This window comes from Chaetodon auriga, chromosome 8, assembly GCF_051107435.1.
Source record: "Chaetodon auriga isolate fChaAug3 chromosome 8, fChaAug3.hap1, whole genome shotgun sequence".
NCBI lineage: Eukaryota > Metazoa > Chordata > Actinopteri > Chaetodontiformes > Chaetodontidae > Chaetodon > Chaetodon auriga.
Window position 1 is genome coordinate 15,965,391 of NC_135081.1, and position 25,318 is coordinate 15,990,708.

Consider the following 25,318-nt stretch of genomic DNA (forward strand, 5'->3'; position numbering starts at 1 on the left):
TCCCGTTACTGTTACAAAGCCAGAAATCGCCATGTTTAGAGTTTTCCCCATCGGCGAGGTAAGCCGTTTTGGGGATTTTTAAAACTACATTGCCCATAAAGCAAGCAAATACCAGGAAGTGTCGCTCACGTTTCCGTGGTCACCGTGAGAGTGGTTCGCCGTCGGCTTCCTGCTGCAGTAAGAAGAGCGGCGTCGAGACAGACTGGGAAGACTCAACACCACCACCTCCAATAACTATACTGTACAATGAAACTGTTAGCAATATCTCCATCTCTCGATATCCGCTTCGTCACGGTCATACTGCTGGTAAGCATGTGTATCTCAGCCTTGGAATAGGCATTAACAGCTTTTTAGCTACGAGCTAATGTTAGCTAAGTAACGTTAGGTTAGCCTGCCACTGCATAGTTAGCTGCTAGCTAACTGCTGGCATGAGACGTGGCTTTTAAAGTGGCTAAGGTGACTAGCGAGCCAGTTCACTCGCTGCTGGAAGTGCAGTCATTTAGCGGGTTCGTTGAGGAGGCCTTGTGACTGGGTTTCACCCAAACGACTCCCATAACTAATCAAGTTATCCAGCTGCAATGTCAACTTAGCCGGTAGTGTGGAGTAACTAGCTAGCTATGGTGTTATAATTAACCATAATTCATCTTATATAATCGGAATGTTACTCGCATAACAGACTGTAACGTTGCATTCCAAAACTAAAAATGAGCTAAAGTTGGACTCCTGATAACTTTGAGGAGGAGTGAAGAATCCAGCTAGCATTAGGTGCTATCATAATGACAGCCGGGAGAGGATTGCTAATTGCCAGCATGCTTAGTTTAAGCATGTTGTTTATTGGATGGCTTGGTCTGCTGTGTTTGATCAAGCTTAATATTTTTCTATTGTACGGATGGACGAATTTATTGTCGGACTCTTCGTGTATCTGTGTGTCTGTGGATGATGCTTGCCGGTTGGTGAATTCCTCTGTTGTGGCTCATTCTTATTGGCTGAAAACCCGGAACTAGGCATAGCGCAGCAGTTCTGCTGTTGTGAGAGTTTGGGCCTGAAATGAAAACTTAAAACTTCCCTCAGAGCTGCACAGCAGTAGCTTCATTGGTGTACCACAGCAATGGTGGCATTTCATATCAGTCTGCAGCTGTGTCAGTCATCAAGAAAGTGGTCAAGAATGGCATTATGACTGTTTTTTGATTTTTTTTTTTCCAAATTAAAGTTCACAGTTGAACTTTCAAAGGGGATCAGGGAGTAGTTTCTGTAGAGCTTGAGTGATAAGCCAATTAAATGATCAATCGGCTATCTTGATAATAGATTAATAGTTGAAGTTGTTTTCCATGTATGAATACAAAGCATTCACTGGACCTGTTTTCTTAATGTGAGGATTCATTGCCTTTCAGATATAATTGTATGTGAATATGTTTTGGCATTATGCTTTTGTTTGGATAAAGGAAACAATTTCAAGATGTCACCCTGGGTGCAATTGTAATGGGCTTTTTGTGCTATTTTGACATTTCATAGAATAGATTATTGATCAGTTAGTCAAAGATTTCATTTATTATAGAAATAATAGTTAGTTGCAACCCTGCTTTTATATCAGGAAACATTTAAAACATTGTTAAACTATGGGAAGGAAACTGACGGTTAAACTCTGGCTTGTGTGGCTTGTGTGTGAGCCAAATTTCAGTCAGGTTACCCTGTAAAGCATGAAGCATTGCAAGCTCTGACTGTTTCACTGTTTGAAAATAGACACTCTTCCTTCAAACCATAGTGATATTTGTGTTTCTCACAGCCCTTAAGTAGGAACAATGTTGTATATCCTGTTTGAACAGGATCTTGAGTCAGCACAGATCACAAAAGATAAATAGATTGTGTAGGCAGTGTTTTAAAGCATAGTGATGTTACAGAAGAGTTGACAACAGTGGCTGATATTAAGTAGGAAGTAGACAGTAGAAAAGCATGGGCTTGCACTTGCAGCTTAAGTGAAATAATTTAGTAAAAGAATGAGTTTTGCACTCGTCTTTGATCTGCTGTTATGACATCTGCATTGTTAAACACAGGCCTTTAAATAAAAGAGTTCAGGCTACAATTGGCTTTTTTATTTGTGTTTCTGTGTTTTCAGTTGGCATTCAGCACTTCTCCAACTTTGGTGTTCTTTCCCCCATTCCCCTCTCCAGTGAATGTCATTGAAACCCTTAAATTTTCTCTGTACTTATCTCTTTCATACAGGATTCTTTTATACAGCATTGCAATCAGAGCTGGAAGACACAAATTCCATCATAATTACAACCTTATTCTTTTTTGAGTGGTTAAGAGGAAGTTAGATGACAGAAACCTGGATGCTGCAAGAGTTTACTTTCCTAACATAAAGTACTGTTTCCCAGGCTCATGCTAATGTATGATGTGAGCAACGGTAAGATGCTCTTTTACATTTACCATAGAGGTGATTTTGTGGATTTAGGGTCATACGATGATTAAGATGTGTATTCAGTAAATTTGATTACATGATGTGGAATTATTGGATCTCTGAAAACTGTTTAGCACCATCCAAGGTGTTATTTGGAATTTCTTTGGAATCCCGTTATCTCTGGTATCACAGGCTGTGAGTGTATGTCATCGGCAGTCCCTCCCCTTTCACTATCTGTGTGTTACTGTTTTCAAAGTCCCTGTCTATGTGAATTAACAACACAACCTCTGAGCTAGCAGTGGCTACACACAAAATAGCAATTCAGCGTTGATTTGACACATCTTTTAACTCTGGCAGAGGCATGCACCTCTGACATTGACTCAATATTCTCATCTGTTCTACTTCACACGAGTTTCTGTATAATCAGTTTGATAACGTTCAGCAATAGCTACATGCAGCTATTGATTTGTCTCTGTGGTTTTAACAAGTTCAGTGTAGGCAGGCTTCACCTCTATGGCACTGCTGATCACATTATTGATCACATGTCTTTTTTAGCAGTCAAAGTTTTATCACATTGTTGACATATCCATTTTACTGTTTCACGTGGCGTTTTCTTTTGCAGAGATGTAGCCATTTTAATGCCGGGGCTTGCCTCCTGATATGCAAATGTTCCACCAAAACAAGTTCTTCCACTACTACTTTGCAAGGGCACTGTCACTGCATCCTGGGCTTAAGCGTTGCCCAAGCCAATTGTGTTTGGTTTAAAGAAATGTAAGCAAGCCAGAGCATTTTTTTTCCATACTGGAAAGATAGTGAGTTTTTCAGACCTTCCTTCAGCACTGAAATAGAGCTAAAACAAGGTGTGGAGGTCTGGCCCTGCGAGCCTGTCTTTGGTATGTCACATTAGAAAGAAACTGAAAGATTACAAGCAAATAATGAACATATAGCCAAAACAAAGCTTAAAGTCTTAAGCTCTCTCTGCATGATTTAGTAAACAGCTGAATGATCAAAGTGAAGCCCATAATCAATGTTGTTGGTTCATTTAAAGATGACAATGCAGTTTGCACACCTTTTGGAGATAAGTAGACTCAATACACAGTAAGAAATGGATGCTGCTCCACTGTTCCATTGTCAGTCTGTGCAAAATTAAAAATACTGTGTGTTTGGATACTTCATGTAAGGTCCAGTCCACCACCGTATCCATGTGAATGTGAATCTGTATGAATCTGCAGCCCACATTAGCAGGCACACAAGAAACCAGGTTACAAGGAAAAATTGGGTTATACAGAAAGTCATGAGAGCATAATTTTCATGCTTGCATGGACACGCCAAAGGTGACATTGTTTACTGTATATTTAGGCCAGTATAACAACCAATTGGCTGGGAGAAGAGACTGGGGAAGACCCAGGAAACACTGGAGATATTACACCTTTCGAGTTTCCTGGGACACAGTGGATCTCCCACAGGAGGAGTTTAAGAAAGTTTCTGGTTAAAAGGCCATCTTGTAAAAATTATTACATACAGACTGAAGATTAGAATGTTGATGTTAATTCTACATTGATGGGGCTGCATTAAGAAATACCAAAGCATGTAATGAGCGCTACAGCCGAGGTTTAGTACTCTGGTCAGTACTTGACACTGAGAGCTTGTGCTTGCTTGCGTCAGTCTGTAGATATGCTGGTTAACAGTGTGCTGACAGGCTTCTTGGTTCACTCAATCTTTAATCTTTTCAGTCCTGAATTATTTCCCCTTTGAGAATGAGTAAAACCTTTTCTTATCTAAGTCAACTATCTTCATAGTCTTTTCTCGCCTGCATTGCACACTGTAGCTGTCTTAACCAGCATGTCTGTGTTTTTTATGCTTTCTTTGCTGATGTATCTCTTCCCTTATGTGTCTGCAGGTGATGGGCCTCTCTACACCTGGACAAGCAGAAATCACCAGTCTGGACTCAGGCAACATTGATGACGTCCTAAGTAAGGCATCACACTTTACTCTTGAAAAATTTCTTAAAGGAATAGGTTGACATTTTGAGAAATACAGTAATTTGCTTTCTTGCTGAGAGGTAGATGAGAAGATCAATACTGCTCTCATGTCCGTACATTCGGTGTGAAGCTACAATCAACAGCTGGTTGGCTTCGCTTGGCGCAAAGATTGGAAGCAGGGCGAACCGTTTATTTCCTTGTTCGTCTTTCTCTTCTGATTCTTTGCAAGGAAGCAAATGAGCATATTTCCCAAAAAGCCTAACTACTCCTTTCATACTCACCCAGGTTGTCTTTAAGAGATGCATGGTATTTTTTCCATCTTTGTTACCTTAGCACGATACCACAAAAATCACTTAATAGATTTCAATGTAATTTGGTCACGGATGAAGAAGATAATCCGTTATGTAATAAGTTGTGCAGAAAGCACAGTCACACCTGTCAAAGTTTCATATGACTTGTGAGCTGTGATGTGGAGAGGCAAAGTTTAGTTCTGCTGGATTCTTGCCAACACATATCTTCATATTGACCACGCCCATTGGTGCCTTCTCAGATTTTCCTCCCTCAAATTCATCCAACATTCAGCACATGTGGTTCCTGAAATATTTGTATAACCTGGAAGGAAAGTTAAACATTTAAGGACATTTCCCTCATAGCGGTATGATAGACTAACGTATTTGGCCATGAGGCATTACTCATAAATCTCTTTTACTTAGGTGCTTTGTAAGTGCTTTCTTGTTTTTGTTTTTTTTTCTGTCATTGACAAAGCTTTCAGGATTCATTTGCCTAATTCTTTAATTTTACTAGCAAAACACGCATTGACAGGTGTATTTAGTAATGTAAAGAGGCGTCTGTTAATGTGCTGTTTGTGTGTGTTTCCTTGCAGATAATGCTGGGGTGGCATTAGTGAATTTTTACGCAGACTGGTAAGTCTCTCCTACAGTCACTGGACCTCTGTGTAATAAGTCAAGGATATTTAAATTGAATTTTGCTAATGATGCAGATGTTTCCTATGAATGCCACATGGTGCAATAAGTTTAATTAGATTGCTGTCATCCACAGTAGAGATTTTGTTGATTTATTTTTAAAGGATTTTTTCATAGTGTGTCTGATTTAATCCCATATATTTCTGAGCTAGTCTAATTAATGGATGGATAATGGAACAGTTCTAGACAAAAATCATTTGATAGCATAGTTAAATACTGCAAAAATTAGTCCTGTGGATTTAAAAAAATCAATTTAATTTACTTACAAGTTGTGGAAATCCTTTTGACCTCACACACACCCCCCCTCAATTTACAGGTGCAGGTTCAGTCAGATGCTGCATCCAATTTTTGAGGAGGCGTCTAACATAGTGAGGGAGGAGTTCCCAAATACCAAGCAGGTGGTGTTTGCCCGTGTCGACTGTGACCAACATTGTGAGTATTAATTACCTTTCTATTTAGTTCCTTAATGCTTTTAGTTTTAGCCTTCTTTGGTGTTCTTTAACATTACTGAGAAAAATAACAACCAACATCATCCAGGTGCAACTAACTAACAATTAAACTTAAAACATGAAAAAATAATGAGAAATGCCCATCACAAATGACCAGAGCCCGATCGTTCCTTCATTTAATCAGCAACCAATGTATTTATGAAATTACATTGTGAAACAAACTGAGCTAAGTTTACTCATTTTGAAGCTGAAAACTGGACAATATTAGCATTTTTATATTTCAGTTTACTTAAATGCACAGTGCGTAATTTCTACTGCATGGGGTCTCTCAATCAAAACAATGAAAACGAAAGATGTGACTCAAGCAGAGATGTTCACGGACGAGGTGACATACTGAAGTTTTATTCACGTTACATTTAGTCACGCTTGCTGATTTCCTCCCTCCCTCCCTGAAGTATCGTGCGATGTTTCCTGTGTCGCCATTGACAGACGACCAAATGAAACACGTCGTTATCTCAAATAAAACTACTGATTTCTCTGATTTTGCACACACTCAACAAAATCTGTAACACATCTTCTTGTTTTTCTACATTTTAATACAGATATATTACATATTATGCATTTAAATGATGAATCTGTTATCCAAGTTTAATGTTTGTATTGTATTAGGATGTTGGGGTGGTTATTGTTTATGGCGATCAAATGCCCTAAACTGCTATAACACTGTAATCACATATACAGAAAGCAAAAATGGCACACACACGCATACACACACATGCACATGCACATGCACACTCTTACTATTTTTGATGCACATATGTACACATAGATGCCCGGCACACCAAAGCACAGACACATAAACCACCAGCCTCAGCCTTTTGAGATAAAGCAAATTAAAGAGAATTATTGATGACCTGCAAACTGTTTGAAGACTAATGACAAAACTGCTGCTTCCTGTGAAGACGGGAGGCTTAGAGACACCCCGCAGGGAGATTGACACCTGCCACATGCACACACACACACACTCATTCAGTGTGTGCAGAGAGAATATTTACTCTTGGTGGGGGGTGGCTTTCATGTGGGAGATCAGAGCTCAGAGCTGACTGAAGGCAGTGTTTTCAGACAGGTTTAACCGCCGTCTCTGTCACTGCTCCGCTCCTCATCCACCCATTCCCATGTGTTTTTACTCTGCTTCTTCCTCTTCATCAATTGATTTGCCCTTCTTTACTTAACTTCTCCTCGGCCTCTGTGTAGCGGACATAGCCCAGCGGTACCGCATCACCAAGTATCCGACATTGAAGTTATTCCGCAATGGGATGATGATGAAGAGGGAGTACAGGGGTCAGAGGTCGGTAACAGCCATCGCTGACTTCATCCGCCAGCAGCAGGTCGACCCCGTGAAAGAGATACATTCAATGGAGGAGGTTAATGCAGTGGATGTGAGTGGCAAACACAAACACGCGATGTCTGTAAAACATCACGAATGTCCAGTCATTGTGAAATAAATGGCGTCATTTCTTTTCTCAACATTTTTATTTTTGCTTTATTATTCAACAGAGGAGCAAGAGAAACATCATAGGCTACTTTGAACAAAAGGACTCTGATAACTACCACACGTATGAAAAAGTTGCCAACATCCTTCGAGATGACTGCACATTCTTGGCTGCTTTTGGGTGAGACGCCATCTTTTGATCCCATAATTATTCAACTGAAGCCCGTTTCCGGTGTTGTGTAGATGTTCTAGGCTTCATGTCAGTGTCATTCTATTGAACTTAAACCTTTCGTAAATGCTTTGCTCTTACAGCGCTGCATCTGAGTCTGAGCGCTTCAGTGGAGACAATGTAATCTACAAGCCAATCGGGGAGAGCGTCCCTGACATGGTCTACCTCGGCTCACTCACCAACTTTGACCTGACCTACGCTTGGGCCCAGGACAAGTGTGTGCCTCTGGTCAGGGAGATCACCTTTGAAAATGGAGAGGTTTGTTATCTGTTTTTTTCCATTGTGGTCAGCTTGATGAAAAAAATCTGTTGCTTTTTGTGTTTGTGTGAGTGTCTAATATTAGCTGCATAAATCTGGATATGCACAGAAGATGCACATGTAGATATTTACACAAAAAACAGCCTGGAGGGTATTCATGGAGTCTGTGGGTTGTCCATCTGCTGAGCCACGCAAAGGCCCTGACTCCATCTGTCTTTGACACTTTGTGTGTGTGTGTGTGTGTGTGTGTGTGTGTGTGTGTGTGTGTTTTTTTTCTCCAGGAGCTGACTGAAGAAGGAATTCCTTTCCTCATCTTGTTCCACGTTAAAGGAGACGCAGAGAGCTTAGAGAAGTTCCAACATGAAGTGGCTCGTCAGCTCATCAGCGAGAAAGGTGAGTGTGTGTGTTTGTGACATTTTGTACCTGTCAGGGATGTGAATTTTAGTTACCCCTGAGCCAAGCAGCCCTGTGTACACAGCTGGTGCTCATGACATTGACGTCTCCTCCTCAGGGTCTATAAACTTCCTGCACGCGGACTGCGAGAAGTTCCGCCACCCTCTGCTCCATATCCAGAAAACTCCTGCTGACTGTCCCGTCATAGCTATAGACTCATTCAGACACATGTATGTCTTTCCCGACTTCAAAGACCTCTCGTAAGTGCCACCTTTCACTTTCTCTATAAAATGATTTAGTTTTGCATGAGGATTCATTGTGTATGTGTGCAGCATTTTAGTCCTTAAAATGAGGTGCACGCTATTATCAAAGTCTGACAAATGATTAACTGCGCCATATTTGACTTCTCCTGCGATACCACCACGTGTGCATCACCGTTTTTTAGTAGAAAAAAAATTAGAAATAACCCTATCCCTAACCCCCTTCACCACAAATACAGCCGTAATTAACAAATGAATCATCCACATATCAAATCAGTCTGATATATTCGGCATTCTTTTGGACATTTTTGAGCATTGAAATTGTTCATAACTAGATCTACTTAAATGAGTTAATTTCATCGCACGCGCGCGCACACATACACACACACACACACACACACACACACACACCATAATCCACTGTGCGCTCAACACCAGAGAAATGTCACACCTCCTAAAATCCGTCCTTTATGAATGGGCCAGGACACCGGAGCTAATGTGACATGATTTGGCACGTGCAATAAGTGCTAAACTAATCCAGTCTAATCTAATTTAATCTTATTTATTCTGTCCCCCACCACTCTGCCTCCCCCAGTCCCCAATCAGAGTCTGATCAGATAGACAGAAGCCCCGAGGACTGACCAGCCCTCCACAACCTAATTACATCACATCACCACTGCATGTGGCACACAGCTTGTAATTACATTAGCGCAGTGTATGTTATATATATGTGTTTGCGTGTTTATGTGTGTCTACTTGCTTCTCTGACACGCGGGGTGAGCTGTGACTAGGAACCAGCTCCGCATGTGCGATATGACAACAGCTCATGACCTGTCATTAATAAGCACACTTCACAGGACAGCGTTGATATGGATTAATGCTGCTTCATGTCAGTAATGTCCTCGCTGCTGCCACGAGCTGTTTTGTCTCATATCAACTCTGCGCTGCTCTGCAGTTCAAGCAGGTCTGTCTTTAGTTCAGAACTTTGGATGCAGGAATGCCTTTGTCCAACACACCGTTAATGGGCTTTGTGCTAGAACCACTCGTACAGACGAACTAGCTCTTAAGTGTCTCCGTGAGTGATTTAAGAGAATTTCAAGCATTCATCAATGATCTTGAATTTTCTCTTAGTATGAACTAAATGCCCGAGTGATCCTGGCCTGTCGTTAAACCACAGAAGGATCTTCACGCCTTAAAATGTGTCCCTGAAAGCTTCTAACACAAAAAGAAATACCTTAAATAATCTGAAAGCAAAAATTATTTTTCTGTTCATACCATACGATTTTACTTTTAATAGTTGCTGAGCTGTGCAGGGTAACATCCTCCATTAATACAGCTGACAGCGTAACAACACCTACTGTATGATATGCTGCTCCAGCTCTCCTTGAAAAAAGAAAGATGTTTTGTTATTTAACATAATGTCAGGGCAGTGTGTGTCTGCTTGTCTCTCTGTTTAGACACAACTGACAAATATGAGGAATAACTAGGTAATTTAAAAAACACATTCACAAACAGCTGTGTTGCTACTTCTCGTTATAAAGTCGATATAGGAGATGCTCCATTTTCGTTACAGTATTGGTCAATGTTACAAGCTGGAAGCCTAGATTTTGACGTTGCGGCCTGCTCCTTGCTAGATGTAAGAGGTATGCGTGGTCTTAGTGAGAGCAAAGCGTAAGTCTAGACTGGTGTAACATTTCCGTTAGACTTAGAGCAGCAGGTTTAAGACGTAATCCCTGTTTGTGCAGCTGGCCGTCACAAGAAACATAAGAAAATATAGAGGGCAGGGTCTCTTTAGATAAATACAGCGCCACACACTTCTAGTGGGTCATCAGCGATTATTGAGAGGTATTACTTTCGTACGAGTCTATACTTTTTAGGAAAGTCCAACTCATTCTGCATTTAAATCTTAACTGCTCCTGGCAAACAGGCCAGTGCTTTTCATGGGAGATCCACAAGCCCTCGATGTGTGTGTCTGTGTGTGCTTGTCTGTGTGCGCATGCGTCTGCTGGTGGAAATTTTAAAGCCCTTCGTTAACTTAAGTAGAAAAGCACACATACATGCAGTCCATTTACCTTGTCAGACCATTTTTTTCCTTTCTTTGCCGAAACTGATCTCTCAAAAATAAGGAAAAAAAGGAATAAAATGGGGGACATATTACTAATAATTAACTGCCAACAGATATTTAGGATAAGAATACAAAAAATATTCTTGCATGATGTTCTGTGTATGTTTTCCAGTGTCCCTGGCAAGCTGAGACAGTTTGTGCTGGACCTTCACTCCGGAAAGCTACACCGAGAGTTTCACCATGGTCCTGACCCCACGGACAGCACGCCCGGACAGGTCAGACCGCATGCACCACAGAGTCACAGAAAGCTGCTCTTGCCATGTCAGGTGAAAGTTGACTGAATTTGACGTTTGTCCTCAGGAGGAAACGGGAGGAGAGGTGGCCAGCAGCCCTCCAGAGAGCTCATTCCAGAAGCTGGCGCCCAGCGAGACTCGCTACACTATCCTCAGACGGGACCGCGACGAGCTGTGACCTCAACAGCCTTCCAGTGATCCTGTGACTCAATGCCACGCCCCGGGGTCAGGGAGGGGGTTAGGGTTGGGACGGGCCAGCGGGACAGAACAGCAACACCCAACACCCTTACTGAAGAGAGAGAAATGGAGAAGAGGAGGAGACTGAAGAGGAAGAACAGAGGAGGAGTGTAGTCCACGACACAACCAAGTTGGAATAACCTATATTTTCATAACTCTTTCATGTACAATTTTTATTTTGGATCAAAAGGAAGCGGGATAAAGAAGAAAATGTGTGTTGGCAGGGGTTAGGGGCATTAGGACATCAAGAGAAGTGTTTTTACTTTTATTTTTTGGAGCTTGTAAATATGTTTGTGCTACATGGGAGTCTCATTGTTGGTCTAAATTAAATGCAGAGTTTTCTTTATTTTATTCCTTTCTTTTTCATCACCCGGCTTTTTGTAGAAAAAAACCCACCCCAGAACAGTTCCCTCACTCCAGTTGTACGGTTCTTATCTGTGGGTAGTCCAGTTCAGCCTGTCTGATAGGAGACACGTGTTTAGTCTCACCGACCTCACGGCTGCATCTCAATATGACCAACTCTAGCCTAATTCATTTGTATAGCACAAGTTATGACAGTACGCCTGTTTGAAGTAGCTTGATCTCCATATCTTCTCCACACACTTGTAGTTCTGAAGGAATAGAAACATATTTTGAAATACTTGGTGGGGGTAACATAATTTCAAAACATGACTTGAGTCAGAAGATAAAGAGACAGAGCTACTCCAGCCTATTGAGATGCACCCCTTCTCTTCCTGGTACGAAATGGTTATGGATTAATGATGTCTCTTACTGTGCCTGTAAGAAGTATTGCCCTCTTGCACCTTTTTTATGTCTTACTGTTTTACATCACTAAACTACAGTGGATGGAATTAAGATTTTTTTTCGGTCAAGAATCAACAGAAAATACTGTAATGACAAAGTGGATGAGCTTTCGGCAATCACACTAAATTCTGTGTTTTAGTATAAGCCAAACACCAAAAACACACCATCCCCATCATGAAGCCTGGTGGTGGCAGCAGCATCATGCTGTGCAGAGGCTTCTCTGGGGCAGGCCCCGGATGGCATGTGATGGTAGAAATACTGAGAAATCCTAGTGAAAGTGTACAACTATACATGTATATTTTACATAAAGCCAAATCTACACAGGGATGGCTTGAAAAACAGCAACGGGAAAGTCCTGGATTAGCAAAGTCTAGATCAGAATTTCAGTCAGGACTTCATAATCGCGGTTCATAGTACAAGCATGTAACTTGAATGAAGTGGATTGAAAAGAATTAGTATCCAGACGTGTTTCAGGTCTATTGAAGTAGACCTATGGCTGTAACCGCCGCCAAAGGTGCCTCTATGAAGTATTTTCTTGAAGGACGTGACTGCTTATGCAGTTCACTTTGATCTGAAGAGCCATCTGTATTAATCAGATTTTTTTTCCTGTTGATTACCTCCACTACAGTAAAACATAAACGTCAAAGCGGGCTGATACCTTTTAAAGGCACGGTATTTGCCATAACACCTCTGAGTTGTGATCCTGGGAATCAAATAGGAGGGAAAAAGTGATTCGAAGCGATGTACTTTAACATGATCATGACATTTCTGAAATGGCTGTTGTTTTTGCTGTTATGTGTTGTCGAATGTGTCATCATGCTGGGGGAGAAAAGACTGCGTCCTTCCCTGTGTTTTGAAAAGCCGAGAGACGAGGGGAAAACCCATGTGATGGAACGGTGGAAATTTACAGTCTGCCACTTTATACAAGCTCTCTTAAAACTGGTTTCATCACTTTTTATGTCTTTATGGTTTTGGTGCAACACGTCTAAATCCCTGAGATCCACTTAGCGTGAATGAATCCAAAAGTGGAAGCCAGATTAAGAGTATGGGGGACCCATTGCTAAAGTTTGTCCTGTGCGTCCTGCCCCTCCATAGAAGCCAACAGATGCCTGCATAGTGACATATCAGCCCACATACAGGAGAGCAGCAGGGGGGGGGAGTGATACCATTTCTAAAACCAGTCATCTCAGAGGGGAGGAAGAGTTAAAAAAATGGAAAAGTAAATTAAAGACCATTTTACAGGATATTGTGTTGTCTGATGCTTTGTATGTCAGCCTCTCTGAACTTCACTGGTGTCATTTACCGATCAGTTCACCCAGCGGACGACAGTACTGTTGAAAAGAAACACTTTATTTGGCAGAAAACCAGCAGCAGTGTAATCAATACATGGCAGGTTCTTCCACTCCAGTCCCTGAAGTGATGTGGACAGTGGCACTTAGGCGCTTTTTATGTGCAAGTTTGCTCACACACTTTGCAAAAACAAGTCTATTTATATACAGTATAATTTATAGAAACATAGAAGCAGGATGACTTTCATTTACATTATTACACATATGTCGGACCACAGTGATGTTCGGTAAAGCGATTTTTTTTCTCCGTGTATCACTCTTGTCGTCTCACCAGTTCACATCAGGACATTATTTTCCACATAAATGACCACGGATCAGTAGTTAGCTTCAAAACCCTGCTGAAAAAGAATAACCACAAAAAAGACACTAGCTGGAGGCACCCGGCAGTGCTCTTGTCAGTGTTAGCATTTGACAGAATGTTGGGTCGTTATATGGACTTAAATTATTTGATGCAATAGATTTATCAAATAACAAGATGTGCTCACAGCCATATCAGGCTGATCAGACCACACACTACGTAAAAGCTGTAGTGTAAATCACTGTTAGCTGTGTTCAGAATAAAAAGATCATTTGTGTGTATAAAATTTAATGGCCTCACGGAAACACCATTTGCACCCAAACATCAAAGTAAGGCTGTTGTTATGCTTCTCAGCAGTGCTTGGTAACAGCGAAGCTTATATGTTGAGTCTCTTCAAGGCAATGTCTGCACCGCCCGGGGTGTACTTTGTACTTCTCTCTGATTGGTCAGTGAACACTGACGCCTCAGTGATTAGCCAGCACCTGGGGTCAGAGGACGAACCGGAACCGTTGGGTCATTTGTCCTTGCCTGACTCTGGTTCAGCTGGTGGTTCTGGTGCCGGTGGTGCTGTCAGTTGTTTCATCTGGAGATCCACTCGGGCTTTGCGGTGTTTCTGGACCAGGTTGCCCCCTGCAAACCCCAGGGCGCCCCCTCCCAGAGCAGCAGCCACCCCTGCAGCTTTGAACCCAGCCAGCAGGCCAAGTGGACCTCCTAATACACCGCCCAGCAGCGCCCCAGCAACCGGCAACACCGCCAACTTGTAGCCCACCGCCTAGAGAAGGACAGGAGGAAGAGATATGTTGTAGTTTAATTTAACACACACACACACACACACACACCTTTGGAGGCATTAAGACTTTGTGGCTTCTAGACAGTCTGCGATAGAGTTCGGATGTGTCGATCCTTTCATGATCATACATCGACCCGTGGACGGAGGACACAAACAAGCCTGCGAAACGTAAATCGACACTTCCATAGCTGCATCAAAGCCTTTTCATTATCTTCGTTTAGAGTAAATCAGAGAGATGTGGCCTGTGTGTTATTACTGCTGTTATCATCAGAGTGGAAGGTGCTCTTTGCTGATGACAATTAATGACACACACACACACACACACACACACACACACACACACACACACACACACACACACACGCACGCACACAGGAACACACATTTGATTAACACTTCACCATTAAATTAATCGAGTTCAAAAGCTGGCATTGCGTGTCCCCACCCCTGTGGCAGTCGAGGGAATTTTAATTTCATCTGAGCGGAGTTAAAAGGACTCTAGGCACAGGTTGTAGAGGAAGGAGGAAATGTGTGTGTTTTGTGTGTGTGTGTGTAATTCTGTTTGACCTGATGACAGATTACAAGCTTTCAAACACGTTCAAACATCTGACATCCCTCTCATCTGCTTTATCTCTGCACAGCCCCTTCGTCTAATGTGCAGCCCACTACGTCTGACAGCAGCCGTGCAGAGAGGTCAGCCTTTGTTTGTTTGGGGCAAATTCTATTTAAATGAAATAGTTCAAAATAATATTTCTTTATTATGTTTATTATGTTAAGACTGAAGTTCAGGTTGATAAATTCTTTGTGGAATTGCATGAAAAAATGGGTTTTATCTCTTATCGTCACTGGTATCGTGCCATGCAGATCGTTTTGGTTTTATTTGCCCGTTTGGATAAATCAGTCTGAAATTATTAAATTAGATTACATTTATTTAGTTTTATCCAAAATAGGTGTTTTTTTCCAAAGCATACACATATATTGGGAGTGATGTAGGATCCAGTGTCTTTCTCATGTGGGCCGGAGAAACTGGGGATCGAAACGCCAACTCTACAATTAATTCCCAACCCACTCTGCCACATAATCTGATTATTGGTAATATTTTCTTCCACTTGTACTACAGTATAGCCTCTTTCCAGAGACGACGTGTTACTCTGGATAATCCACAGACTTTGCTGTGAGTGGTCGAGTCACTTCTCAATGCTTTGAGCAGCAAAGAGGAAATGGAACTCACCTCACTTGTGCTTGGCTTGTGGCGGCATCAACGTCCGCATGATTAGACACGACCAGAAGTCAGTGAGAAAAGGTTCGGGTTTTTCTCGATTGTGTTCGTGCTGGTGTATTATTATTCACTGTTGTCTTATGCCGCGGCTGTAAAAAAACGTGAGCTGGAACTAGCTAGAAACATTCAACTCAGGCCAAAAACTTGAAAGTACTTCCCAAGATATATGAGCCCAATCAGCCAGATGGTGGCACTGTAACTTTAATTTATTGAAAAGCACTAATCTGAACAGAATTTCTTGGATTTAGACTCAACACCCGGATGGGTAGAGAGCACTGCGGGACTGAGGCACATTTCTATTATAAATGAGAGATCGGTGGAAAAACATGGCCGCCATCAACCCAAGAAGAGGTGGGGCTCAGCAGGAAATCAGCCATAGCTTGTCCAATCATCACAAATCTACACATCTTCAGGGCCAAGCCTTTTGAGTCTGCCCTATAGGGGGCACCAAAAACGAGTACATCAAAACGCAGCGGACAGAAGGGCCTGTTGCCAGTGGCCGTGACCTCTCACATATTTACTCATAACTCAAGATGCCTTTGAGCAATCCTTCTTCACAAAACTCGGTGTGTGTGTTCAGGAATCCCATGAAAGGGGGACAAATGGATTCTTCTGAGTCCGCGATTACTGAAATGCTGCAGGCTTGAAACAAGTTTGTGATTGGTCTCACTCCTTTCAACAGAATGAAACTAGCTGAAGTGACTCGGCTCATCTTTGTATGTTTTTTTTACAATTTAGATGAATACTGTCCAGCTCTTAGCATTTCCTGGTTTTCCTCTGCATACAAGAATCACAACTCCATGGCATCACCATTTCTGAGGGTCTGTAACTACAGTCTAATTACTTCACACCTCATTATGTTTCTAAAGTGTGAACATTTCTTTCCTTTAATTGCAAACAAGACACTGAGAGTAAAGTTAGAAAATGTACTTTTTGAGAAACAAATAGCTTACACTTGTGTGTGTGTGTGTGTTTGTGTGTGTGTGTGTGTGTGTTTTAAATTGACAAAGATAGGTGATTCATTCTGTGTATTACAGACACAAAGTTCAACATTTCAAGTGTGTAATATGTGTGAAGGGCACTGAGCTGTCCTTCTGAGTTACACTCAGTGTGTAAGAGTGTATTGAATTGATAATGGAGGCCTGAATGCTGCTCTTGAAAAACTATTAAACAGTCATTCAAACCTCCCCTTAATGCTACACACACACACACACACACACACACACACACAAACACATATACTCTCTCTTGTCTCATCCTACCTCTCTATCACTCTTCCTCCCCTCCACTCTTCTCCATCCCTCTCCTCCCTCTATTTCCTTAATTGCAGCTTTCCTCCGTATTCGAGTGGATCAATAGGGACAAACGCTGTGGAATGGCTGGGAGGCAAAGTGCCATCGATCTCCCCCATCTCCCAAACACTACACACACACACACGCACACACACACATCAGATCATCAGGACACACACACATACACACCTTCCCCAGGCTCTTGGTCCCCTCCTCCACGTTGGCAGCGGCTGTGTTGACGTTGTCCTCTATGCTGTCAATCTTCTCCTGCTGGGACTGATGCACAAGGGTTAGACACACACAAACACCTATTAACACACACACTCAGGATCGCACATTCACCTACATATACACACACACACACACACACACACACACACGTGACACAGCAACCACCTGTCGTGCATTATGCTTGTTTTTTTTTTTTTAAATCAAATTCTGCTCCACGGCCACAAGTTAACGCAGGAAGTGTGTGTGCGAGTGTGTGTGGAGGCTGTGGGTATATTCAAAGGAGATTTTCACTCTGAGTGTGTGTGTGTGTGTGTGTGTGTGTGTGTGTGTGTGTGTGTGTGTGTGTGTATGCGTGGCATTGTGTAGGTCTCATGAAATATTCAGAGTGGCAGCTGTCTCTCTCCATGTGAGGGCTGGATGGACACAGTGACCAAACAACAACCAGAACACTCTTCTTCTCCTCTTCTTCCTCCCCTTTGCTCAGAATCGCTTCTCCCTCTTTCACCTCCTCACTCTGGACTCTCCACTTATTTCACATATTCAGCTCCGTCCATTTTTACAGCTTCTCTGACACAAACCCTGTTCTTTTCCCATAGTTTCAAACATTTGAAACACAGTTTTGTACCTGACACCTCACATCTTCTCCTCCTCTCTCCTTTTCTGCCCTCACGTTTTCTCCCTTTCACCACGATCCACATGTTCCCCAGTCATGTGGCTGTACCACATGACTGGGGAAACGGTGACAACAGGGCTGCCGCTAATCATTATTCTGCTTATCAATTAACCTGCTCAGTATTTTCTTGCTAAATCATTCAGCCGATAAAATATCAGAATATAGTGAAAAGTGCCCGGATCATAATTTCCCACAGCCCAAAAGTCTTCAAATGTTGTTTTTTATTCAACCAACAGTCCAAACCCCAAAATTTTCAGCTTACAGAACAATGAATTAAAACAGAGAAAAGCACAAAATCGCATTAGAGGTGCTGGAACCATAAAACGTTTGGCAGGTTTGCTTAAGAAATGATGAAAATGGGGCCACAATAATAATAATAATAATAATAATAAATCAAGTAAGAAAATGGCAAAGATGATTGTTCAATTATCAAAATGATTGTTGATTAAGTTTCTGTTGATAAACTCCAGTGTTACTGGGTTTTGGCCCACATGCGAGGTCCACTCAGGAGCTGCGGCCTCAAAAAAGGGCCATTTTGACACCTGCGTGTGACTTGATTGAAAGCTCCAATAAATGGACCTTGTGGGGAAAAAGTGTTTTAACTCCATTTGTCCAATGTTTTATATATAATCTCACCTCATGGCCTTTGAAAAATATGAAAGGCTTAACAACTTGAGATTTCATTATAATGGAAGATGAAAGCTGGTGCCAAAATAATCTTTTCATTAACTTATTTGTGCATCTCCAAAAAACTTATTTATTTCAGTTTTGCTAAACTGCACAGTAGTCATTTATTAGGTTAAAAAAGATGCTTTATTGCTTTTACTTTAGATTATAATGCAACAGCATCTGTCTTGAAGCTATGATGGCGATCTTCAATGAAACCACGTCAAATAAATTCACCTTTTTAACCAGCGTTTCGACACATTAGACTCTGGTAACTTGTGATGGACATTTGCGCCTACTGTTGACATTCAGAAATACATGATAATAATTTAAATGCTGTCTCTGTCAGTTTTAACCAGAGTAGAAAGTAGAACCACCACAATATAGGCATATGATTGTCAATAAGCCTGGAGGACACATAAAGCAAAAACATACAGATAAGAGCACAGACAAACAGCGGAACAGCTGCTAGCATGACGCACGTACAGAAACAACCTGTACAGTCGCAACCACACACTCACACTCACTCACTCTTTCCACTGTGGCTGAGCGCTGGAATATTACTCCCCTAACGGCGTCTTGCACCCTTGAGACACCACAACAACATGTCTATGCTCTTTCTGCCCCCCCCACCTCAAGCCTCTATCTGTTTTTTTTCACCCCATCTTTACTCTCTCTCTTTTTCACTGTTAATCTCTCCTTCACACGGCCTCCCCGCTTCTCTCTCTCTCTCTCCATCCCTGAGGACAGAGTGATAATCTGAGCCGTCTGTTCTCCACCTGCTCCGATGTGTCCCTCGTTCCTCCGCCTCTCCCCCTGTGGACAACCCGCCGTCCTCCCCCAAAATCCTCCCTTGCGCCCTCGTCTACTCCTCAATCTCTCCTCTGGCCTTGGTGACGGGGCCTCTGGGGCACCAGCGGTAGTCCTGAGCTGATCTGTGTAACCTCCTCTCAGAGGAGCCTTGCCAGGCAACACAAGCAGACATGGTCAAACACACACCGCTTCCTGGAAACGCTACAGGCGGCCTGCCTCTCTCACATTGTTTTCATTCGCAGGGGTAGCTGTGCACACATGAAGACGGAGAGACCCATCTGTGTGAATGTGAGTGTTCATACTCACATGGACGAGCAGAGAGAACTCCGTCACCAAACCACTCAGCTCCTTCAGATCCTGACAGAGAAAAAAATGACCATCTTCATTTCACTGTGGTGCTTATCACACGAGTCTGCAGCTACAAACGGTCATCGTCCAGAGCTGGCAATCGCATTAACTAATGAGAGTGAATATTAATGTGTGTTGTATGTGTTACAGTAAAGCAGCTTGAAATAAGTGTGTCTGTAGGAACAGGTAAGAGGGGTCAATTGCATTAGATTATCTTGCAATAGCGATGAATAATGCATGTAACCATAGCAACGTTTAGAACAGACCAAGGATGGAAACTACTTTCTTGCACTTTGTGTTGGGTGCATTCATTTTGATTCAACATGGGCCTTTTTTCAGGGAAAACATTTAGACATTTAGACGTTGCAGCAGGAAAAGCACAAATTCTAAATACTAAAGCGAATGATGGCTGAATTTCATTTAGCTGCTTCAGTTTCAGGGTTCTGGTACTGTTGATGCAGGAGGAAGAAACAGTCACTTTAACTACCACGTCGCCCTGCATACCAACAATATGTTATCCACCTTGAACTTCCACGTCACAAAAAAAGGTTTACTCTGAAAAAAAAAAAAGGATATCCAGACTGTATGTAAAGATACTGTTCAAAAGACATGCTCACCTCTTCCAGGTTGTCCCAGGACTCAGCTGCACTCTGATCAGCAGGGATTTCTGGGAGCTGGAGCTGCATTTGGCTGCCAGACACTGGCTCCTCGTCCATGTTGTCATCGTGGGACCTGCTGGACACACAGCTGGATGGCTGAGCGGCAGCTGGCGGTGGCTGAGACGCCAAGTTAGAATGCAAAAGCAGGAAGTCTTGTGTGGCGGCTGACGCCCTGTCTCTGACTGGCTTGACAAGCGCTTCCAGAGCGGCAGTGTCTTCGGCGCGGACCCGAGTGCACAGCTTCTCCATCTCTCTGATGTTAGCTCGCAACTGCTGCAAGGACACAGAAGAGAGGCAAGCTAAATCTTGCTGTCACAGCAAAAACATGCAAGATACAAATAACATGAGAGAAGACACAGCAGAACAAGCCATTTCAATACTATCAATGGTAACATTTGGCTCTTTATTAGCCATTATAAAGCACTTATTAATGCCTTATAATGCATGACCATATTCTACAATTTCTGCTTTCCCTCAATAACCTCCTGCTGCTTATTATAGTAAGTAAGGACATTGTTGTATATGAATTATGGTCTTATTATCTGAACCACGACCCTTAATAACCCTAATCCCAAGAATAAGTGCTTTATAATGACTAATGAAGAGCCAATATGCTACTAACATGCATGCTAATAAGCAACTAGTTAATGGTGAACATGTGTACCTTCATATAAAGTGTGACCCTAACAACCTTTACTGTCATGTTGTCTGGTAACATTTCAACACAGGGCACGGCCAATCCTCTCTCGCCTGCCTGTTGACCCAGTTGGAAAAAAGTGCTCATACAGACAGGTTCAGCATCTCCGTAAACTGTTCTAGTGTCTGGAAATGTGTGTGTGCGTTGGGGTGTGGGCTTAAAAAGGTTCAGATATGAGGCTGGGGAACACAAGCCCCCCTCATCCAACCCTGCCCTGAGGGTGACAGGAGGATTACATCCCAGCCATCAGCCCTCCAGGCCGCAGCACGACCCAGGCTCAGGGGGTCAACGCACTGCCGATAACACATTCTGCTAATTACACAACATGAATAAACATACATGTATACACTTGCCCTTGTGTGCATAAAACTGAAAAACACACTGATTAACACAGAGGCACTTTGGTCAGGCACCTGTCAGCCTGCAAATTAATCGTGATGGTACGAAGCTCAAACACACAGACAGAACAACCAAACACAAACTTAATAGCAGACATTCATGATAAAACTGCACTGACTCCCTTCCCTGTGTCACAGTGTTTGCTGTAGCTGCCGTGGAAAAGGTGTGGTTACTGAGTCTGACTGTGCCTTTGTCTTGGGGGTTAGCTAGGCGCTAGGCTAGTGGGAGTAAATGTCAGTCATACAGTAGGGGAAGAGGCTGCAGTCAGAGTTTCTGTGACGGGGGACAAAGGACAGATGGATAAAAAGAACTGAAGACAAACCAGCAGAAAGACAAGCTGTCTATCTATCTATCTGAAAGCGGTGGAGTAGCCAAAAACTGCACAAGGAGAAGTGCTGTTACTTTGCAAAATAGTCATCAAAATGACTACCTGAGTTACAGTATGATAGTATTTACAGAAAAAATGAGTTGAAAAGTGAGGATGTGGATATGACTGGAATTATTTCAGTCACAGATGGTCTTTCTTAAGCAAAAGCAAAGCAGTCAAAGTACATTCTTTGCTTGTTGCTTCCCTTATTATCATCTGGCAAATACATCAGTAAATTGTGTGCATGTGCTTAACAGACCGTGTCTGTTCTGTCAAAAAGTATTTACAACTCCAGTCAAAAAGAAAAAGGGACGTTGTGTAAAAAAGGAATACAACAGAATCTGATAATCTAATAACCCTTTATGACATATACTCAACTGAAAACAGTACAAGACAAGACAATAAATTTAATGTTTAATGTGAAATATCTGCTTATTCTGAGTTTGATGCAGCAACATGTTTCAAACAAGTTGGACAGGAGCAACTAAAGACTGGGTCACTGAAGTGCATCTATCGAGGCAAAAGTAACTCACTCACTACCCACCTCTGCTATATGTCTTTCTATGCTATGGAATATAAACACACACACACACACACACACACACACACACACACACACACATAAACACACATCTTGAACCAGAGTAGACCAACCCCTGCTCTGGATTAACACCATGAAGACACGGGAAAGCACTCTGCGTGTGTCCCTAAGGTTTGCAGGGTAATGGTGAGAGGATACGTGTGTGCCTGTTTGGAGTTATTTCACCTTCAGAGACATGGTGGCTTCCAGGCAACAACATCCCCTGAGGCATTTCACACCCACCATGTGAACACACACTTACAAACACACACACACACACACACACACACACACACACACACACACACACACACACACACACACACACACACACACAAGAGACAGTCTGTTTGAGGTTTGGTAACAGCTCTTTTCTTGCCCTGATTTTTAAGACAGGGAGTTAATTTAGTCCACAACCCAGCCTCTGTATACACCGTATGTGTTTGTATATGTATACAATTCTACATTAATAGAGTAGGTCTCTGCAGTCAGGCCTTTAGGTCACATGACAGAAAATAAATTCTAATAAATCATCTAGATGACAAGTGACGAACTCCATCTGCAGAGGAAGGCTTAGCTCATTGTGCTGTGGCAGGGTTCAGGTTCTTGGGCCATGCATCAGCTCAAGAAGTGGACAGTCCTCTCCTTCACTCATATACTTAACTAGATAAACAAACCACATCACTGGCCTGCTCCTGGTCTTCACTTTTGACTTTCAAACTGGAAAAACTTGATCGACACAAATCAGGAAAGGCCACGTTTCCCTTAATCTGAGGCCCTCAATGCCTGGATGATTTGAGACAAGAAATATAATAGACAATTGCAGGGTCATACTTGTCTGAGAATTGCAAGAGGCACTGAGTCACATCATCATCCAAACAATTCTCACATTCACATACCAGACAGGGCTCAGATTCAAATAATAAAGCGAGTGTCGCTGTGTTGATAGAACGGCTGGTAAGTTATAGATGTGAAGTTTACAGACTTATACCTGAACCGTTCTGCTGGCGTTGATTTGCTCCTGATGAAGGCGGTCCCATTGCTGACTATGCTGGTACTGCAAAAATAAAGGAAAAACTATCTGTTATCCATCTGTGGACTGGAAGCAAGAGGGTGCGATCATGTGCCGGGCCAGATTTTAGTCGTCACCTTCAGTATGTTATTGTGGTGTTTCTGCAGCCTCTCCAGGTCCGTGGGTAGAGCCACTTTAATGAACTTGTGGATCGGTGCCTCCAGGCGCCGCAGTGTCAGCTTGTTGCCTTCCTCTGCCATGTGTCCTGCTGACTGCCCACAGCCAACACCTCTGTGTAACTTGGACACAGCACCTGCTCAGCTTTATCTCACTGCCCCCACAGACACTGTAAATACCAGCAGAGTATGATTTTAATAAATACATAAATCAAATTAATAAACTCTGTGACACATGCGTGTCTACCCACACATCTAAAATTGGCAACTTCATAAGACTAAAAAGCATTTTTTTTTTCTTTTTTTTGCCACCATCCTTTTAGTGAGAAGAGTAGCTGAAGAAATGCTTGCTGAGAGTATAACGTCTATGCTGAAATGATTACTCAGTCAGTCAATCAGTTAGCGAACAGGAAGTTAATGAACTACTTAGATAATCTAGAGCTGTCATTAATCAAACAAAAGAAGACTCTCTGTTTCCAGCTTCTTAAATGTTCATGTGACTTAAAAACGTTTGGGTTTTGGATAAAACGAGCAGCCTGAATACATCACCTTGAGCTCTGAGTCATATTTGACTATTTTCTGACGTTTTCTAGACAAACAATTAATCCGAAAAATAGTTAACAGATCAATCAGTAATGAAAAGAATGCTAATAATGAGCGTTTGTTGCAGCTCTATATAACACTGTATCATATACATGTTCATAGCAGTGCTTTATGATAGACCTGCTGCATGGTCAGTGAGGTTTGTTTCAATGGTTATTAGAGGCTGATACAAACAAAGACCAGCCATTCTGGGGCTCTTGTAAACGTATTATACTTTAATGTTAGAGTCTAGTTTGGGAGGCAGCTGGTCACATCTCTTTCATTGTCCTCTAACGCCTGAAATGAAACTGATAACCCACACACACAAACACACTGCTTCATTTAGGTCGTTAAGTTAGCTAAATGAACGGACTAGCATGGTATGAGCTGTTAGCTCAACAATGAAGCTAACAGCTTCGTATGCGGTTTGCTAACTTTAGACATTATTAGCCGGCTCTGATTTAGCCAGAAAAACTTGTATCACTGGTCTACTGCCAACCGTCAGTCAGGAAAACGAAACGTAAAGGACATATGGCGACACTTACCGCTGAAAATACCATTCGAGGGTATATTTTATATTCGCTAAAGACTGGTGTTGTGAGCCTCCATACTCCTGAGAAAACTAACGAAGACCTAATTTTGCCAATTTTTGGCAATGCTTTCGGTTTGTTTCTGACACTGTTTGTAAACAACTCTCTTCCCAGTGCGTCCATGAATAGTTTCCGACCCCAACCAGCGCCCACTGCACATTGAGTTCCTCCTCTTTGTGCCCCGATAATGAAAAGTGATGAAAAAAAAAAAAGACGAAGAAGAAGAAAGAAAAGACCAGAAAAGAAATAATCCTACAGTGATGTTTCTCGTATTGAATCTATTTTATCAGGTTGTTTTGTACCAGAAATGTGTCCATAATTAATTAAAGACGGGTGAAACTAATGAATTGACCAAACTGACAGTTCATCAGACGTACATACACTACTGGCCACCACTTCCTGATATCACAGTCATCAATATGTATTCAAATCTTTTGGTAATTTGGGGTTTAGTGATATAATGAGTTTACACTAAGCTGTTGGAGACATGAAGTTTTAGACAAGCTAATGTTTTCAGTGTTTTCAGACATACTATTTTTTTTTTTTCACTGAATATGATATAAAAACTGGCCACAGAGTTCTGCTATGGGGACATAAAAAGGTAGCTCTGAAAGTGACTGTTGGGTCACTACACTTGTTTACATATATTAAAATTAGTGACCTTTCAAAATGTG

At 42.1% G+C, this 25,318-nt stretch overlaps 2 protein-coding genes across 2 annotated transcripts; one reads left to right on the top strand and one right to left on the bottom strand.

The window, feature by feature from the left end:
- Positions 1-146: 146 nt before the first annotated feature.
- Positions 147-13,087, top strand: erp44 (endoplasmic reticulum protein 44). Its single transcript, XM_076737026.1, has 11 exons — positions 147-306; positions 4,299-4,371; positions 5,264-5,303; positions 5,680-5,795; positions 7,067-7,251; positions 7,370-7,485; positions 7,617-7,791; positions 8,073-8,184; positions 8,303-8,444; positions 10,682-10,784; positions 10,870-13,087. The coding sequence occupies exons 1-11, from the start codon at positions 247-249 to the stop codon at positions 10,978-10,980; spliced, it is 1,233 nt and encodes a 410-aa protein (XP_076593141.1). The 5' UTR covers positions 147-246; the 3' UTR covers positions 10,981-13,087.
- Positions 13,088-13,172: 85 nt separating this feature from the next.
- On the bottom strand, positions 13,173-24,777 carry stx17 (syntaxin 17). Its single transcript, XM_076737027.1, has 7 exons — positions 24,600-24,777; positions 23,434-23,642; positions 23,276-23,341; positions 20,200-20,514; positions 19,541-19,591; positions 17,041-17,127; positions 13,173-14,262 (listed from the first exon to the last, which is right to left on the bottom strand). The coding sequence occupies exons 2-7, from the start codon at positions 23,554-23,556 to the stop codon at positions 14,005-14,007; spliced, it is 900 nt and encodes a 299-aa protein (XP_076593142.1). The 5' UTR covers positions 23,557-23,642; positions 24,600-24,777; the 3' UTR covers positions 13,173-14,004.
- Between the last annotated feature and the right edge of the window lie 541 nt (positions 24,778-25,318).

What these genes read in the sequence shown, in the direction of transcription:
- erp44 (XM_076737026.1), top strand. Translation starts at nt 247, where the DNA reads ATGAAACTGTTAGCAATATCTCCATCTCTCGATATCCGCTTCGTCACG. An exon ending in TCGTCACGGTCATACTGCTG is followed by an intron (nt 307 to 4,298) that starts GTAAGCATGTGT and finishes ATGTGTCTGCAG; the next exon opens with GTGATGGGCCTCTCTACACC. An exon ending in CAACATTGATGACGTCCTAA is followed by an intron (nt 4,372 to 5,263) that starts GTAAGGCATCAC and finishes GTTTCCTTGCAG; the next exon opens with ATAATGCTGGGGTGGCATTA.
- stx17 (XM_076737027.1), bottom strand. Translation starts at nt 23,556, where the DNA reads ATGGCAGAGGAAGGCAACAAGCTGACACTGCGGCGCCTGGAGGCACCG. An exon ending in ACGCCAGCAGAACGGTTCAG is followed by an intron (nt 20,515 to 23,275) that starts GTATAAGTCTGT and finishes GTGTCCTTGCAG; the next exon opens with CAGTTGCGAGCTAACATCAG. An exon ending in AGTTCTCTCTGCTCGTCCAT is followed by an intron (nt 17,128 to 19,540) that starts GTGAGTATGAAC and finishes CTTGTGCATCAG; the next exon opens with TCCCAGCAGGAGAAGATTGA.